Source organism: Balaenoptera borealis (assembly GCF_965194805.1).
Source record: "Balaenoptera borealis genome assembly, chromosome: 19".
NCBI lineage: Eukaryota > Metazoa > Chordata > Mammalia > Artiodactyla > Balaenopteridae > Balaenoptera > Balaenoptera borealis.
In genome coordinates this window covers 63,461,683-63,478,709 of record NC_138878.1, presented here as the reverse complement: position 1 = coordinate 63,478,709, position 17,027 = coordinate 63,461,683, and the positions used below count along the sequence as shown (strand labels likewise).

At 59.4% G+C, this 17,027-nt stretch overlaps 1 protein-coding gene across 1 annotated transcript; it reads right to left on the bottom strand.

Moving 5' to 3' along the window:
* Positions 1-1,627: 1,627 nt before the first annotated feature.
* IGLON5 (IgLON family member 5) lies at positions 1,628-16,628 on the bottom strand. Its single transcript, XM_082367099.1, has 8 exons — positions 16,496-16,628; positions 7,824-7,902; positions 6,894-7,126; positions 5,182-5,301; positions 3,671-3,805; positions 3,339-3,459; positions 2,615-2,769; positions 1,628-1,897 (listed from the first exon to the last, which is right to left on the bottom strand). The coding sequence occupies exons 1-8, from the start codon at positions 16,572-16,574 to the stop codon at positions 1,809-1,811; spliced, it is 1,011 nt and encodes a 336-aa protein (XP_082223225.1). The 5' UTR covers positions 16,575-16,628; the 3' UTR covers positions 1,628-1,808.
* Between the last annotated feature and the right edge of the window lie 399 nt (positions 16,629-17,027).

The window sequence follows — 17,027 nt, the reverse complement described above, 5'->3', positions numbered from 1 at the left end:
AAGACCATCTCTTCTTGGGAAATCCACACAGCTCTGGTGTTCACTCTCTCATTAGTCTGGCTGGGTCACGTGCCCACCTCTAAACCAGTCACAGTGGGAAATGGGCTATGCTGAGTGGCTTAAGCCAATCGGGTCACCTCTGCAAATGGATCAATTCCAAATCGACCAAAGAGAAAAGGGAGGGCAGAAATGATGCTGGGGGGGCACCACCCATGACCACAACTCTCTGCCCTCCACTCACCCATATCCTTAATGACATTGACACCTGCAGGCGGAGACTTTGGAAAAAGGCGTTTATTGGTGCGGTGGTCTCAACACTCCCCATGACTTGGAACACACGGCCCCCAGGGCCCCCCGTCCCCCCTCCCTTGCACCCCTCCCCCTGCCCTCCCTGTCCCCCGGACCCTGGGAATGGAAGACAATGTGGGATGGGGCCCACGCCCCCGTCTGAGGTACAGTCACTGCCCCTTGCCCCTCTGCCCCTGCTCTGCCCTCTCTCCCCATCCCAAGCTCTGGGTGGTGTAGTTCAGGGTGGGTGTTTATAGAGGGTCTCCCGGGAGTTGGAGCTGGTGACTTGGCATCTTGGTCTGGGCTCAGGATGTCTGTGTGATGCCCCTCTCTCCCCCACTTTGTGTGATGTGGTGTGCCAGGGCGGGGTGTCCCTACAATCAGAGCTGAAGTTAAGCCTCAGAGCCCCTTCCTGATAACAGTTGCCCGTCCCGGGGGGAACTACAGCTGGTCACCAGCTACAGGACAGCTGGAGTTTGGACAATTGCTGGTCACAGCCGCTGGTGTGTGTGTGTGTGTGTCTGAGTGTGTGTGAGGGCGGTCAGGTCAGCCTTTGGGAGGCTCAGCCGGTGGAGAGGCCAGAGAGTGGTAGCCCAGCAAACCCACGCCTGTGGGCCGGCTGCAGGGGGGCTGGAGGCAGCTGGTTGGCGCTGCAGGTGGTCGAGGGGAGGGGGGCAGGGTGGGGCAAAGCACTGAGACAGACAGGTGACAACAGGCACCAGCCTGACAGCTGGATGGAAGCACCGATTGGCCCAGGAGGGGGCCAGAAAGTCCAGGGCGGGGAGGGACAGGAAAAGTGGGAAGGTCTCAGGCCGCTGAGCCAGCGATGGGGCCTCTGGCTCCAGGCGGCCGGCCGGCTGACAGCAGGGAGGCCCAGAGCCAAGAAGGAGATCCTGCACCTGCTCACAGAGTGAGCAGAGTGACAGCTTGACAGACAAGCGTGAGGCCCTTGCCCACTCCCAACCTGCCCAGGAGACGACCTTTCAACAGGGTGGGGAGCGGGTGGTGTGAATGCATATACTGGGAAAGCAGGGAGCCTGGAAAACCTCTCCTCACAGCTTCCGCCACGAAGCCCCCATACCTACCTCTAGCCAGAGGTGAGAGACAGCAAGGTTGGGGGCAGTGGATGTGCGGGGGTCGAGGAGGGAAAAGTGCTGAGCTCCCTTCCCCACCCATTCACACACACACACACACACGCGCGCGTGCAGGCTCACGCTCACACCCACTACACACACGCGATCCAGTTGACAGCCTGAGCTAAGAGAGGGATGTGGGGTGGCCGGGGGTGGGTCACAATCAGAAAGGTGAACGGTGGCGAGAATGGCTGTAGAAAGATGCATAATTTTGCGTTATCCCTCACAGTGATGGGTTCTGTAAAGATCTTTCCTCCTTCCCTTCCTTTTCCTCTCTTCTTCCTCGGCGGCCGAGAGCTCCTCTGCCCCCTCGAGACCCGCGGCGCTTGTTCCCCCTTCTTCTCTTGCTCTCGGCCTCAGGCCCCCCGCGGGGGCACTCGATTCTTCCTACATCCTCCACCACAGCCAGCCCAGGGCCGAGAGGAGGGTCAGAGGCCCTGGGGGCCTCGGGGCCGAGTTCTCCAGGGATCCTGGGCCTGGGGAAAGAGAGGGGGTCAGGGGAGGAGGCCCAGAGTGGGGAGACCCCACGTGTGTCTCTCCCGGGCGTCTTGTCTCTGCTCTGAGGGTGTTGTCTGAGGATGCCTCCTGGGGACCTTTCTGGGCTTTCACTCAGTGCGCCTGTTCTCTGACTCTGTTTTAGTCTAAGCATCTGGCAGGTCACTGGCCGCTCCGCCTACAAAGCTCTTCCCACAGATCTTGGCAGGGCTGGCTTCTCTTTACCATTCAGGTCTCAGTTCAAAGGTTACCCCCTCCAGGAAGCTTTCTCTGATGAGCTTATCCAATGCTACCATCCCCAGTTCTATTATTTATTTTCTTCATAGCCCTTATTGATATGCAAAATTATTTTTTTGCTTATTTATGTGTGTATTTGTTGGCTTTTCATTCTACTTATGTGTCTACCTGCTTATTGCTTTTCTACTACTGCTAGACCGTAAGCCGTGCGAGTCCCTAGACCTTGGCTCTTGTGTGCGTTGCTGTGTCCCCAGCACCCAGTGCCTGGCCCTTCGTGGGCGCCCAGTGAATACGCCTGTAGAAGGGATCGGTTTCTTGCTGAGTCGAGGGTGCGTCTCTTTCCTAAGCTCGGGGACAGTCTGGGGGCGGCCCGGCATCTCCACCTCCCTGGCCCCGCCCATTCAGCCCCGGCCCCACCCACGCCGCTCCGGCCCCGCCCCTCCTGCCGCTCAGTGACGCACGCAGGAGCCGCATGGAGGCGCTGGACATTCCCAGCCGGTTGGCTGCGCGACACGTGTAGTTGCCGTAATGCCGGGCGCTCACGTTGGCGAAGAGAAGCATCGAGCGGGTGCGCTCCGTCTGCACCTTCAGGCCCTCGGCCGTGCCACTGCTCAGCCTGCGGGGATCCGGGTCAGGGACCAGGCCGCAGGACCCCGGCCCGGGGCCCTCTCCAGGCGGAAAGCCCGGCCCCCTGACTGTCAGGCTCCCCGATTCCCTGGAGACCCTACCTTCTGTCCCCTCCCCCAGCGACCCGCGGATCTCGGGCCACTCCCACCGACGCCCCTCTCCAGGCAGCCCAGCCCGTCAGGGACACTGGACTCTCTCTCAGTGTGTACCTCCGACCACTAGGGGCACCCAGGCCCCACTGGACCCCAGACCCAATGGTCCCCTAACCCTAAAACTTCTCTGCCAGATCCTCAGTATCGACCCCCACCCCAGACCTTCTTCCTGAAGAGCCGGAGGAGACCAGGCTCCAGCATTCATCATCCTGGGACCCAAATTTCCAGTAAGCCACCACAGTTTCCCTGGGGCTCAGAGGACCCCAACACCTAGAAGCCGGACCCCCAAGTTCTCAGGAGCCAGTACTCTGCTCCCTCTGCACCCCCTCCCCGCGGTCCAAAGGACCAAGGACCCCACCACCACCACCACCATCACCACCACGGCGGGCCCCGGTGCCGTCCTCACAGTCTGTCATCCTTGTACCACTGGAAATCCGCGGGGGGCACCGCCATAGCTTCGCAGCGCAGGAGGGCGGCCCGGCCCACGGCTGTGCGGGCGCTGGTCACGTCCGTGATGGTCGGAGGATCTGGTGAGGGACCAGGGTCAGCGAATTCTCCTAGCCGGGTGGGAACGAAGCGGTCCCACCCCCAGCCCACTCCTCTCTCCTTACCAGGAGTCCAGGTCTCCAGCATCCCCCAACCCCCCCAAGACTCCTTCCTCACGCAGACCCCTCACACCCTTCATCCCCAGGGACCCAGGACCCGCCCCGCTTTCGTGCCCAGTGCCGGGGGGCTCACAGTTGACTGTGACCAGCACGCGGCGGCTGTCAGGTGCAGAGGTCACCCCGTTGTGAGTCACGCACTCGTATTCCCCGGCCTGGCCCCGCTGGATGTCGTAAATCTCAAGGATCTCGCCCTCGGAGGTGAAGCCATCTGTGGGGGGAGGGGAGGGGAGGGGGCGGGGCGGGGCCAGACACAAACACTTAACACGGGACAACACGGGCACAACACGGACACACATCAGCGGGGCGGACAGCGCAGGGCCTGGAGTGCCCGGGTCAGTGGGAATGGGGAGGGGCTTGCCAGGCCTGGGACCTCCTGCTAGGGGTGGGGCAGAGAATGAGAATCTGGGGCTTAGTAACTAGAACCCAGTGGGGAGGGTCCTAGAATTGGGGGCATTCAGGGGATACAGTGATCTGGGAGTCCATAACTCAGATCATGCGGCTCACAGGACCCAGTGGGGAGGATCCTAGGATCTTGGGGCTCAGAAAGATCTAGAAAATACAGACCCAGTGGGGGAGGATCCAGAGTTCTGGGATCTAGCCCTTGGGGCCCAAGGAATCAGGATCTGGTGATTGGGATCAGCAATCCAGATATCTGGGGTCTTATGACAGAGCGCCGGCTCAGAAGACCCTCTGGGACTCAGAGCATCCAGGGATCCAGAAACTCGAGACCAGGACTGTGGGGCTCAGATGAACCAGGAGGGGAGGATCCAAGGATCTGAGACCTAGTTACTGGGTTCTGGGGTCCCAAGGGATCTAGTGATTGGCACAATTGGTCTCCAAAGACCCAGTGAGTGAGGATCTAGGGATCTGGGAAATGGTAGTAGAGATCTAGGCAAAAGGGGAGTGGGTGATGTCTGCGATCTGGAACGTCCCTTTCAGGCCCCTTGGCACTCTGTTTGGGGGCAGCCGTGGTTCTTAGCCCTATCACTGGAATCACTTGAAGGGCTTGTTCAGACAGGTTGTGGTGGTGATGCGGGGAGGGGTGGTTCTGACTCATTAACTCTGGGGTGGGCCCAAGAATGTGCATTTCTGGCAAGTTTCCAGGTGATGCCAATGCTGCCAGCCTGGGGACCACACTTTGAGAAGCACTGGCCTAAGGCATCTGGCAGAGATGTAGTGATGTGCGCAGGAGACGGGAACGTGGGCCAGGGTCATGGCCGTAACCTGGCTCTGGCCATCTGGTGGTAGGGGTCTGAGTCCAGGAGAATCCTGTGAGCTGGGGGGGAAGAGACTGAGGCCACTGGGGTCGGGGATGTGGGGCAAGTTGGGATCTAGGAGGTGATTTGGAGGAAACAGCCCAGGCCTGGGATGGCAAGTGGAGAAGGCTCTAAGGCTCTGGGGTCTTCCACTGAAATAACAGGACCAGGGTAGGAGGGGGAAATCCAGTCATCACAAGGGTTCCGGGGGGAATCAAAGGAGGGGAGTAATGGGAGATTCTGGGTATCTAGCTAGGGATATGGGGAATTGAGAGGCCCAGACTGCGGAGTGAGGGAAGGGGCTTTTGGCCAGGAGTGGGGTCCTCACCTCGGAGCTGCCTCCAGGTGACCGTGGGCTCCGGCCGCCCCACGGCCAGGCAGAGCAGGTTCACGTTACTCCCCTCGTTCACGATCACAGGCGAAGAGATATTCACGATGCGGGCGGGGACTGCAGGCCGGAGGGAAGGTCAGTGAGAGGCCAGATGTGGGCTCCCAAGACCCAGGATCCAGGCCTGGCCCCTCCTTCTTCAGACCAGGATCCAGGCCCCCAGCTCCTCCCCCCTCAGACCCAGGGGTCCAGGCCCCCAGCCCCTCCTCCCTCAGACCCAGGGGTCCAGGCCCCCGGCCCCTCCCCCCTCAGACCCAGGGGTCCAGACCCTCAGCTCCTCCTCCCTCAGACCCAGGAGTTCCCGCCACCAAGCCCTCCTCCCTCAGACCCAGGAGTCCCCGTCCCCAGCCACTCCTCCCTCAGACCCAGGGGTCCAGGCCCCCAGCCCCTCCTCCCTCAGACCCAGGAGTCCCAGCTGACATTCCTCTGTCTTTCTGTAAGAAATCCTCTGTGTTTTCCATTCCCTCTGGGTCTGGCTCCTTCTCCAGCTGCTGGTCTTGTCTTCCTCACTCTTTCTCAGTCTCTCTCCACCTTCCTCCTAACTTGGTTTCTATTTTCTATCTTCTGGTCTGAATTCCTCCTTCCCCGTCTCTATTTTTATTGATTAGTATTATTATTTAAAAAAATTATTTAACGAATGCTCGTATGGCGCTTACTGTGTGTAAGCTTACAGTGTTCTAAGTGTTTGACAAAAATTAACCCATTAAACCCTCACTACTCCCTTCTGGGGTAGATGTTGCTATATTCATCAATTCTAACACACAGGGGCGTTTCCCACCTCGACCCCACCCGTTTGCACATTTCTCCAATCAGGATGGCTTTACGATGTAGGACGCCAGTGTTTAATTGGAAGGGTTTTTTTTGTTTTGTTTTGTTTTTCCGTTTCTAGCAAGGCATAAAATAAAGGTGCCCCTTCCAACTGACGATGTTTTGGACTTGATACATGACAGCGTCATCCCCGTTTTGCAGATGAGGAGTCTGAGACCGCCCGGCTCGCTCTGGATCCCTCAGCCACTGGGTGGTGGCGGTGAGGTGGGAACCTGGGGGAATCTGGCTTCAGGTCGGGGCTTGTCAGCGGCCCCGCTGGGCTGTCCCTGTGGTCCTGTCTCTCCAAGTGCTCCCTGCCCTCCAGACCACCTCTGAGGCCGTGTGAGGCAGCCTCCTGCCCTCTCCGTGGATCTCTCCAGCCCCACCTCTCCCACTCTGCGCACCCAGCCCCCGCACGTGCTGTTCCTTTTCCGGGACCATCCCCGCACCCACCCGAAGGTCTCAGCTCAGACGTTATGTCTGGGAAGCTGCCTGTCCTTGGAAAGTCACCTCCAAAGGGGCAGGGACAGCCTGCCTGGCTCCTTCTCTGTCCCCAGCCCGGGGAGCAATGCTTGCAGCTAGTAGGTGCTCCATAAACAGGGCTGAGTGGATGAACGCGCTCTTCCTCCGAGTTCACCCTCGCCCCTGTAGCGCTCCTGCCCTAGAAGTTGCCTGTGACGTTCCCTCCCTCTGCTTGGCTAGAATTCGTGAGGGCAGGGTGTGTGTCTGCCTCCCCATGGCTGTGTCCCAGGTATCGGCGAGGACATGAGGGTCCCCTGTCCCCTGCGCCCGCCACCCGGGCCCATCCCGCCCTCCCCCACCCAGGGCCTCAGCTGGGGGCTCACCGTGGACGATGAGGTAGACCTGAGTGGTGTACGGCTGGCGGCGGGTCTGGAAGGAGCAGGTGTAGAGGCCCTCGTCGCCCAGCCCCACCTGGGTGATGAGGATGGAGAACTCCTCGGGCGTGTTGGTGAGCAGCCGCACCCTCGGGTCACTGGTCCAGCGGTCGTTGCCCGCGTACAGGATGTTGGAGCGGTTCAGCCAGGCCACTCGGGTCACATGCTCGTCGATGAAGCAGCTGGCGGGGAGGACGAGGGCAGGGTGGTTTTCTTCTATCCCTCACCCCCGCCTGGCCCTCCAGGGTCCCCCGTCGCAGGGGCTTGGTGGTGGTGGTAGGAAGGCCCACTGCATCTCCAGTTCCCACTGCAGTCCTTGGAGGCAGGTATGACTGCACCCACTTTACAGGTGGGCAAACTGAGCCTCAGTGAGGGAGAGCTGTGAGCCCAAGTGCACAACAGAATGACAGCTGATGGTTATTGAGTGATCGTTGTGTGTCAGAGACCCAAAAAGAGGGGGACAGACACACTGGGGGAGAGGGACAAAGATGCAGAATGATGAGGGACCCAGAGATAGAAGGACAGAGACCCAGAGAGAGGGTGACAGAGACTCAGAGAGAGGGAGACAGACCCAGACTGGGGAGGCAGAGAGCTGGGGGAGTGTAAGCCCGGCTCTCACTGAGCAGGCACAGTGTGCCAGGCTCTCTAAGCTCAGGGCGTGTGTACAGACTCTTGAATCCTCACAACAACCCAGGTGGTGGTCACCATTCCTCCACCCATTTGACAGATGGGGACACTGAGGCCCAGGGGTGGACCTGGGCCCAGAGTCTGGGCCCCAGTGACCTCTCTCTTGACAGGGGAGGTGTGGGCTGTGCCTGGGGGTCAGGACCATTTCCCCCCAAGCAAGGTGAAGGGGCAGCACCCTCCGGGTCTCCCTACCTGAGCGTGGCGTTGTCACCTTCGCACACTGTGTAGTTGTCCGCAGGGGAGCTGAACTCCAGGCTCTGGGACAGCAGCCCTGTGGAAGGGAGGGCAGCTCAGCTCGGCGGGACTGTACACATCTGTACACACACACACACACACACACCCCAGCAGATACAGACACTTCCCACACCCACCAGCACACACGTTCACTGTTGTTTTCAGAGACACACATGGCAGACACACTCAGAGCAGATACACGCAGCACCTTCCCACAAGCCCGCACTGACCCAGACAGACTGGGACACACAAACCTATGCACCTCCAGAGACATTGAGACAACACACAATCACACACACAAACACACATGTACGTGCACACAGACACATGTACACAATACATATACACAGAGGTGCTGTGTACAGACGTGCACACACACAGACATTTGCACAGATTCACAATTACAGAACTGCATATGCGCAGATACAAACAGATATGCACAGGTGTGCACACAGGTACGTCTACAAGCACAGATACACATGTACACAGACACACACGCAGACATGGCACAAGGCACACACATACATGTTCACAGTGTACAGACACATACACACAGATTCAAGAATACACACATACACAGATATCCGCGTACACAGGCACACATACACATATTCACAGACTCACGAGTACATAGATACACATATACACAGATACATATACAGATGTAACAGACATGTGCACACAGATACACACAGGTACACACATTAATTCAGAAACACGTGGAAAGACATGCTTCAGGGAGATACTCAACACCCACATAAGTGCACACAGACATCCAGACATGCAAATGCAAACGCACACAAACACGGATGGAGGCGAATATCCACGCGGACACATGTCTATCACAGACGCCCAGGACGCGCTGAGGCGTGCTACAGAGACCCTCGCGTCTACACAGACTCCCCCGTGTGCCCGTGCCTGGTGGGGCACGCCCTTGAGGGCGCATACCCACGCCTGCCTGCGTGCTGCCGCGCCCCCCCGCCCCCCGCCCCCCGCCATTCATCTCTCTGTGGACCGTGGCCAGCGGCTGGACCGGGGCCAGGGAGTGGGAGCTGGGCACGCGGAGGCGGCGGATGGAGACAGCACCGGGAGGGGAAAGGAGGCTGCCGATGACCTTGGACGCCTGAGCGGCACGGGCCTACACCGGGCTGCCCTGGTCCCCGCCCCAGGATGAGGAGCTCATTAATCTAATGAGTTAATTGCCCGTGTCCCGCCAACGACTCCCGGAGGCCCTCTCCATCAGCAGCCCCTCTGGACGGGGCTGGGCCAGAGCCAGTGCAGTGGGCTCGCCAGGCCCTGGGGGTTTGCAGCCCCTCACCCTGGGCTCGCCCGGGCCAGAGTCGCTCCTGTAATCTGAAGGGCCCTGGAGGGAGGGAAGGGACTTGCCCGTCCTGAGCTGTGCAGAGAGGGTGCCGCCACGCACAACCCTAGTAACAGGATGGGGCGGCCAGGGGACAGACAGACACACACACAGTCACCAGCGTCCGGGAAAGATGCGCAGAGCCCGCCCGGGGGCCAGGAGATAGCCCCACGCATGGCAATGGGTCCTGCTCAGAGGGACAGAGACCTACATACTCATGCTGACGCACACAGCCCAGGACACACACCCAGGAGAAGGTCAGTTAGGACAGACAACTCTCTCCCAGAAGCATGCGTCTCAGCCGTCAGAGGGAGAACTCCAGGCCAAGCCGCTACGGCACCCTGACCCTCCCCACCATATACAACCGGACCCACACGGTTACCCGGACGCCAGCGGGCCAACACGCGCAGGTGCAAAGTCTACACGCGGCTACAGCCCTACCTGGAGGGCTGTCTCTCTCTCTCTCTCACACACACACACACACACACACACACACACACACACACACACACACTGGCTGATTCGGTCACAGTGACACTACCAGCGGGAGGGCTGTGCTCACCCCCGGCCCTGGAAGGTCGTGCATGAAGATACGGCCTGTGCAGTGAAACAGCGACACAGTTGCAGCCTCTCAAATGCAAAGGGGCTGCCCTGGGCCAAGAATCGGGCGCATGCAGTCAGGCTGTCACCTATGATCAGATCACACACAGCCCTGTCCGCACACACACACCCACAGCCCACAGGATTTGTCATACCCCTGGTCACACACATCCTAGACCAAGCTTTCTCCATCTCGGCACCACTGACATTGGGGGCTGGATGATTCTTCATTGTGGGGCCGTCCTGTGCGGTGTAGGATGTTCCGCAGCTCCCCTGGCCTCGACCCCCTAGACGCCAGTAGCTCCCCTGCCCCAAGCAAAATTACCTCTGGACATTGCCAGATACCTCCCAGGGGGCGAAATCACCCCACCTGCCCCCCCTCCCCCCAGCCCTGTGACGGCCACTGTCCAGGGTTCAAGGAGGACAACCCCAGTCTGGGGGTTGAAGAGGAAGCTGTCCAAGGTGCCCCACTTCAGGGAAGAACCCAGGGCTCCTGAGCTCAGGCTAGGGCCCTGGTGGGGGGGGGGGGGTGTGGACCTCACAGAGGTGGGCAGGATCTTAATCATATGTCCAGCAGACACAAAAACAGACAGACACACACACACTCCTTGCCAGAGGGATCTTTCCAACACTCGGAGTGGCCCCCAGGACGAAGTCCCAGCCCCTCAGCCTGGAGTCCGGGGTCCTGGCGTCACTCTCTTGCTTCCTCTCCCCTAGTGTAGCGCAGCTCTGCATTTCCCACTTTTCTCCCCTCTCCCTCCTTCCCACTGCTTCCCATCAAAACGCTTCTCCTTCTCCAGGGACCTAGTATATGGGGGCCTCTCCTAGGAGAGATGGCCCATCCGAGCCCATGTGAGCTCCCGCTCTGCTCCCAGAGCTCCGTGGACCAGAGTTCTCTGCCTCCCCCAGCTGCTCCTCCAGGGCAGGGCCTGGCTCAGACCATCTGCTTCCCCAGCACGCCCACCTGGGCCCTGGCTGCGGGCAGTCTCGGGAGATGAGTGATGAAGTTATCTCAAGTGGGTCTTCGATTCCTGGTCTGTGTGTCTATACATTTGGATGTTGTGGGTCTGCATGTCTGTCTCACACAGTTCCCAGACTCCAGGCTCAGGAGGACCCTCCATGCTGTGTGACCTTGGGTAAGTCCCTTCCCCTCTCTGGGCTCTGGTAAATGGGGGTGGGGGTCCGGTTAGCCATTCCACCACCCTGTCTGTCACCGGGCCCGGCCCCTCCCTCTGTCTCAGTCCCAGTCACCCTGTACTGTTTTCAGGTCTGCTTTCCTCACCAGACGGGAGCCTCTTAGGGCAGGGCCTGGGTCTCCCCACCTCCAGCATCACCCAGCTCAGGGCCTGGTCCACAGGAGGCCTCAAGAGATGTTTAATATAAAAATAAACAAGCTAGTGCACATGAGGTCCCCTCTGCAGGAATTCTCCTTGGGAAACTCCGACTCCCTACCCCCTCCAGCCCTAGTCTGTGTTCCCACAATGCCTGGACTACCTCCCTTACAGCTGTGGTGACTGTATCTGTCTCCCCCAGCAGACTATAAGTTTCTTTTTTTTTTTTTGACCATACCACGCGGCATGTGGGATCTTTGTTCCCTGACCAGGGACTGAACCCGTGCCCCCTGCAGTGGAAGTGCGGAGTCCTAACCCCTGGACCGCCAGGGAAGTCCCAGCTATAAGTTTCTTGAGGGCAGAGCCTGGGTCTGACTCAGGTCTGTATCCCCAGCATCTTCCAGCACAGGGCCTGGCCTGGAAAGCCTTGGGAAATATTTGTTGAATGAGTGAATGTAAATGGATTCCTACAACATGCTTTGCCACCTCTTGGACACTTACACATTCTTCAAAACCCCAACTCAAACGCCCCCTCCTCCCCAAGGACCTCCCTGACTGTTCAAGGCAGAGAGTCTCCACTCTACTGCGTACCCTCTGATTCAGCTGGGACACTGTCCAGTGGTGTCTGCCCTACCTGACCAGGAGTTCCCTGAGGGCCCGAATCTTGGTTGTGTCCCCCAGAGCTGGGCTTAGCTCCAAGCGGGGAACTGTTTGTAGAGGGGATGGATGGTCTCTAGAGACTCGCTAAGAAAGCCCTAAGGAGCCTGGGTTGATAAGATCAAATGTCTGTCCCCCTGTTTCCTGGCTGGGTGACCCCCGGCCAGTCTAAGCCTCAGTTTCCCCAACTGTAGAAAGGAGAAAAATAGTAGTTCTTCCCTCGGAGGGTTTCTTTGTCAGGGATTCCATGAGAATGTACAAGCAAAATGTTTAGCTCAGCACTTAGCAGGCAAAAAGGGCCCAAGAAATGCTAGCTGACCTAACAGCACCTTCTTTTTAAAGAAACATCTATTGTTATCCCCTGGTTCGGTGTCGGTCCCCCGGGAGTGGAGGGAGGGGGGCAGAGCGGGTCTGGCCTGTAGGTTGCTCTATGCCCAGCACCCGCCCCTGAGTCGGCGACGCATGTAAAGACGCGGTCAGCATCTGCTCTGCCACGACCATGCCAGCATGACCAGCCTGCTAAAAGAACGGACCGGGGAGCTGGGCTGCCAGGGTGGAAATCCCAGCTGTGCCACTGGGTTGCACAAGTTACTTCCCCCTCCCTGAGACTCAGTTTTCCCACCTGTAAAGTGGGGACGATCATCGTGCCTCCCTCACTGGGTTGTGGGGGAGAGGATGAAAGGAGGTCACCCAAGCAACGGGCTCAATACAGTGCCTGCTAGTTAAGTGCTTGCAAACAGCTCTATGTGTGTTGGCTGATGGGATGGTTACGGGGAAGGTGCCAGCCTGGCGGGAGATCCAGTGGTGATGGGACGGACCACACGGGTCTCTGCCAGTCCAGACCAGTGGCTCTCGTACCCGTTTGATAAACCAAGGGATGAAGGTTGCAGTGGGTGAATTCCCTTCTCTTGAGAGAAGGGGATTTCTAGGACTTCCCTGGTGGCGCAGTGGTTAAGAATTTGCCTGCCAATGCAGGGGACACGGCTTCGAGCCCTGGTCCAGGAAGATCCCACGTGTCGCGAAGCAACAAAGCCCATGAGCCACAACTACTGAGCCTGTGCTCTAGAGCCCTCGAGCCACAAATACTGAGCCCACGTGCTGCAACTGCTGAAGCCCGTATGCCTAGAGCCTGTGCTCCGCAACAAGAGAAGCCACCGCAACGAGAAGCCCATGCACCGCAAGGAAGAGTAGCCTCTGCTCGCCGCAACTAGAGAAAGCCCGCGCGCAGCAATGAAGACCCAACGCAGCCAAGCAAACAAACAAACCAAAAAAAAAAACGAAAAAAAGAAAAAAGGGAGAAGGGGATTTCTAACAAGCTGAGTGACCTTGAGCTGGACATAAGAACCGCCTGCCGCCCCTCAAAGGAACTCAGGCGGAAATGGGACCCTCCAATGAAGGGGATGCTTAGATTCCACCGTCCCAGAACTCACAGATGGGGAAACCGAGGCCCAGGAGTGTGTGTGAACTTGTGGCGGGCGTTTGGGGAGGAGACGCCGGGCTGGAGGGAGGGGTGGGGGCCGCGTGAGTGCGGGTCCGTGTGGCTTTGGCAGAGAAGAGCCGTGAGAAGGGGCCGGGCCTGGTCTAACGGCCACCGAGGAGCCCCCAGAGCCCTCTTCCTCTTTGCTGATCTCCCAAGTCCTTCTTAGCACTGACGCCCGGAGTCTGGCTGCAGAGCCAAGAGCCCGGGAACCTTCCACATGCTGGCTGTTTCTTTCCGCCGGTTCTCGCCGCAGGGCCTTTGCCTCTGCCGTTCCCTCGGGATCTTTCCAAGGCTGATTTCTCCCCTCCTTTCAGTCTGAACTCCCCTCAGCTGCTCAGACACCACCTGAGGTCACAAGGCCAACTTCTGCCGAGTCATTCTTATTTTCTCGACGTGACTCATCACATTCTGAAATTACCTGTTTACTTCTGAGGGTTTTTTTTTACTTTGTGGATCTCTCTCCATCCCACGAGGATGTAAGCTCTGCGAGGGCAGGGACTTCACTGCTGTGTTTATAGATTCCCAGTGCTTAGAACAGCGACTCTGTGCTCAGTAAATACCTGTTAAATGAGCCGATGACGCGGCGCCCACAGTCCAGACAAATCGGGGGCCTGGGGGGGTCACCCATGCCCAGGTTCACCCTGTCCCCCTCCGTGTAATATGGCAAAGGAACTGCCCCCAAATCTCCTGCAGCATCTACTTTTCTAAGTGGATGTGTGTGTGTGTGTGTGTGTGCGTGTGTGTGTGTGTGTGTGTGTGTGTGTGTGTGTTGGCATAAAGAATTTGGGGTGGGGGGAAGGCACGATAGAACAATATCTACAGATGCTGGGGCGGTAGAGTTAAGTGGGGAAAAAGTGCCAGTTTTGCAGAGAAATGGCTTTATTTTGTTTCTATCTGGGGAAAAACATCAACAAACTAACCAATCCCTTACAGATGCTGAACTGCGCGCGTCTGACTGTGTAGGTGGGAGAAGGCTGGGGACGCTGGGCCAGGGCTATGGACCCCGGCTCCCTGTCGAGAGTGGGTTTGGGGAGGGTAGGGGAGCGGGAAGCAGTGGGGTTTGCTCTTATGCATATTTGTAGTGGATGGTTCACTTTATGCTTTCCTCCCGTAATCTGGAAACCATCCAATGAATAAAAGAGAGGAGGGGATGCAATTTGGTGTGTCTTCCACCGGCTTTTTCTCAGTCCCAACGGTCAGAGGGTGGTGGGTGAGTGGGGCTCTCTTTCTGCCTCCTTAATCCCGTCTCAGCTCATCCCCCGCTCTGCCCTGTCTCCCTCGCTCTCGCAGTTCTCTGATGGGGAACAAAAGGCCCAGAGATGGGACTGGACTTGACCTAGGTCACAGACCACCTCCTGGTTCCACTAAGATCCCAGCCCAGCACCTGTGAACAGCAGTGATTTCTAGGGTTCTGAAGAGTAAAAGTAGAAGGAAAGTGGGAAGTTACTTGAGAGTAAAGGAAGAGAGGGAGAGAGCTAACGGGAGACAGCCAGAGACAGTGAAAGCACAAGGAGGAAAATGAGTGGGTGAGATGAGACCTGAGTTCCCAGAAGTGAATGAGGACCAAGGCACATCTCAGGGGCCAGAAAGAGACAGAGAGACACATGTGGTGTGACATGGAGAAGCAGTTCCAGAGGCAGGGAGGGACAGATGTGAAATTGTGCTGAGCCCAGCAGGGATGGAGAGAAGGGGACCCAGAGACAGAGACAAACGGAATGTCACCCAGAGCCAGGGAGCCTCCGGAAATGGCTGAGATGTGAGAGAGACCTCAGGAGACAAGTGACAGAGACAGAGACACAGACAGGCAGGGATTCAGACGGGTCAAGTGGGAGGGGCACTCAGACGGTCTGCACCAGGGAGGGAGGGACCCTCCGGCTCAGCATCCTGTGTCCTGTGTGTGCAGGGCCGGGTTTGTGTGACCGTGGGTGTCTGCAGGTGCGGCTCCGGGTCAGACCGGGGGGATGGGTGTTTACGTGGCTGTGCGAGGCCGGTGTGTGTGGGCGGGTGGCTCAGAGCCGCTGGCGCTGTCTCGCTGAGACTGTTGGGGGTTCTAGGGTGTTCCCGATTGTTTGTCCCTGGCTCTGTGATCCTGGCTTGGGGCACTGCCTGGGGGAATCCTCCGAATTAACCCTGTCCCCTGCCCCCTGCCTTCTTGCTCTCCCCTCCTCTCCTTAGGGGGCATCTCCTGGACCATCCCCAGGTTGCCAGCCCGCTGGGGAGACACAAGATCCAGCTACACGTCCTCTAAACAGAGACTGCCAAGTTCACTCCCCAGCCCCCCCCCTCCCCACTTTCCATTCTCCCCTTCCTGCTCAACAAAAGACCAGCCCCAGTCCCCCTCCCCCACTGGGAGGGCTGAGTTTAACCCTTTGACCCCGTGTTAACCCTTCCCTTCCCTCCCTCCTCAATCTGCCCGTCTCTTAGGCTCCGTCCTGCCCCGAACCCAAATATTCAGCCAGAGCTTTCCACATCTGAGTCCCCAGCCCAGCGCCCCAACTTCTTGGATCTCCAGCTCCATTGCCCCCCCACATAACTGCAACCCTCCAAATACTAATACTTTCTCCCAACCTAGACCACCCAGCTGGGGAATTTCAGCCCCTTCCCAGCTGGGAGACCAGACCCCACCCCCTTCTTTTCCCGGCCCTGGGACGGAGGTCTGTGGACACCCCTGCCCCCTCCTCTTACTGACCCTGGGAAGACACCATCCCCCCAACCTTTCTCCAGAAACGCCTACCCCAGCCCTCAGGCAGGGACCCCCTGCGGGACCCTCTCCACGCAGAGATGAAGACCCCCGACGGGCCATCCCTCTTCCTACCCTCCTCCCACCCCCACCAACTCAGTTCAGAGATCCTGCCCGGGGACCCTTACTGAGCTTCTATCTCCCTCCCCGATCCGGAGCCGCAGACTCCCGCCCCCAGGCCGGGACCAGGTGTCCGAGACCCTCTCGCCGGCCCGGAGAAGCACACCTCCGCCCCTAGGCCCAGGCTCGGGCCCCAGGACGCGGACCCCCGCCCCCGGGCATGGATCCAGACGTCCGAGGACCCCTTTCCCAGCCAGAGGATGCAGCCCCCGCCCCCGGGCCCAGACCTCCGCGTCCGGGGGCCTCCTCTTCCCTGCCCAGGGTTGCACCCTCCCCCGCCCCCAATCCCCGCCCGGGACCCTGGAGTCCCGGCCGAGCCCCCCGCCCCCGGCGCTGCGGTACCTCGACTGATGACGGCCAGGCCGGCCAGGGCGGCGGCGGCGAGAAGCCGGAGCCGGGCCCCGGGCGCAGGGGGGGGCATCGCGGCAGCGGCGGCGCGAAGGGGGAGGGGAAAGGGGGGGCCGGTCCGGGGCGCGCGAGGCCTGGGGGGAGAGGGGGAGGGGGAGGGGGGGGACCCCGCCTGCGGCTGCACCGGCCCGGGGGGCGGCGGGGGCGGGGGGAGGGGGCTGGGGGGGCGCGACGAGGCGGCCGGAGCTGCTGCAGACCCGGGGAGGGGGCGGTGCTGACGGGCAGGAAGGCCGACCAATCAGGGGAGGCGGGGGGCCGGGGAGGCGGGGCCGAGGAGGGTTGCTCGGTGGAGGGAGAGGCCTTTGTTACTGCGGCCCGGCCCCTACCCCCTCCCGCCCCCGGCGTCCACACGGCTTCCCACCTCGGATCCCTAGAACCCCGGGTCTGGGACACTTTTCCTGGAGCCCACCTCCCTCCTGCTTCAGGTCCCCATCTCATCCTCCCTCAGACCCAGAAATTCCGGCCC

Excerpts from the sequence above, each read along its gene's own strand:
- IGLON5 (XM_082367099.1), bottom strand. The coding sequence starts at position 16,574 with ATGCCCCCCCCTGCGCCCGGGGCCCGGCTCCGGCTTCTCGCCGCCGCC. Across the intron at positions 3,806-5,181 it reads CACCTGGAGGCAGCTCCGAG|ATGGCTTCACCTCCGAGGGC; the intron begins GTGAGGACCCCA and ends CTCCCCCCACAG. Across the intron at positions 2,770-3,338 it reads TGGTACAAGGATGACAGACT|GCTGAGCAGTGGCACGGCCG; the intron begins GTGAGGACGGCA and ends GGATCCCCGCAG.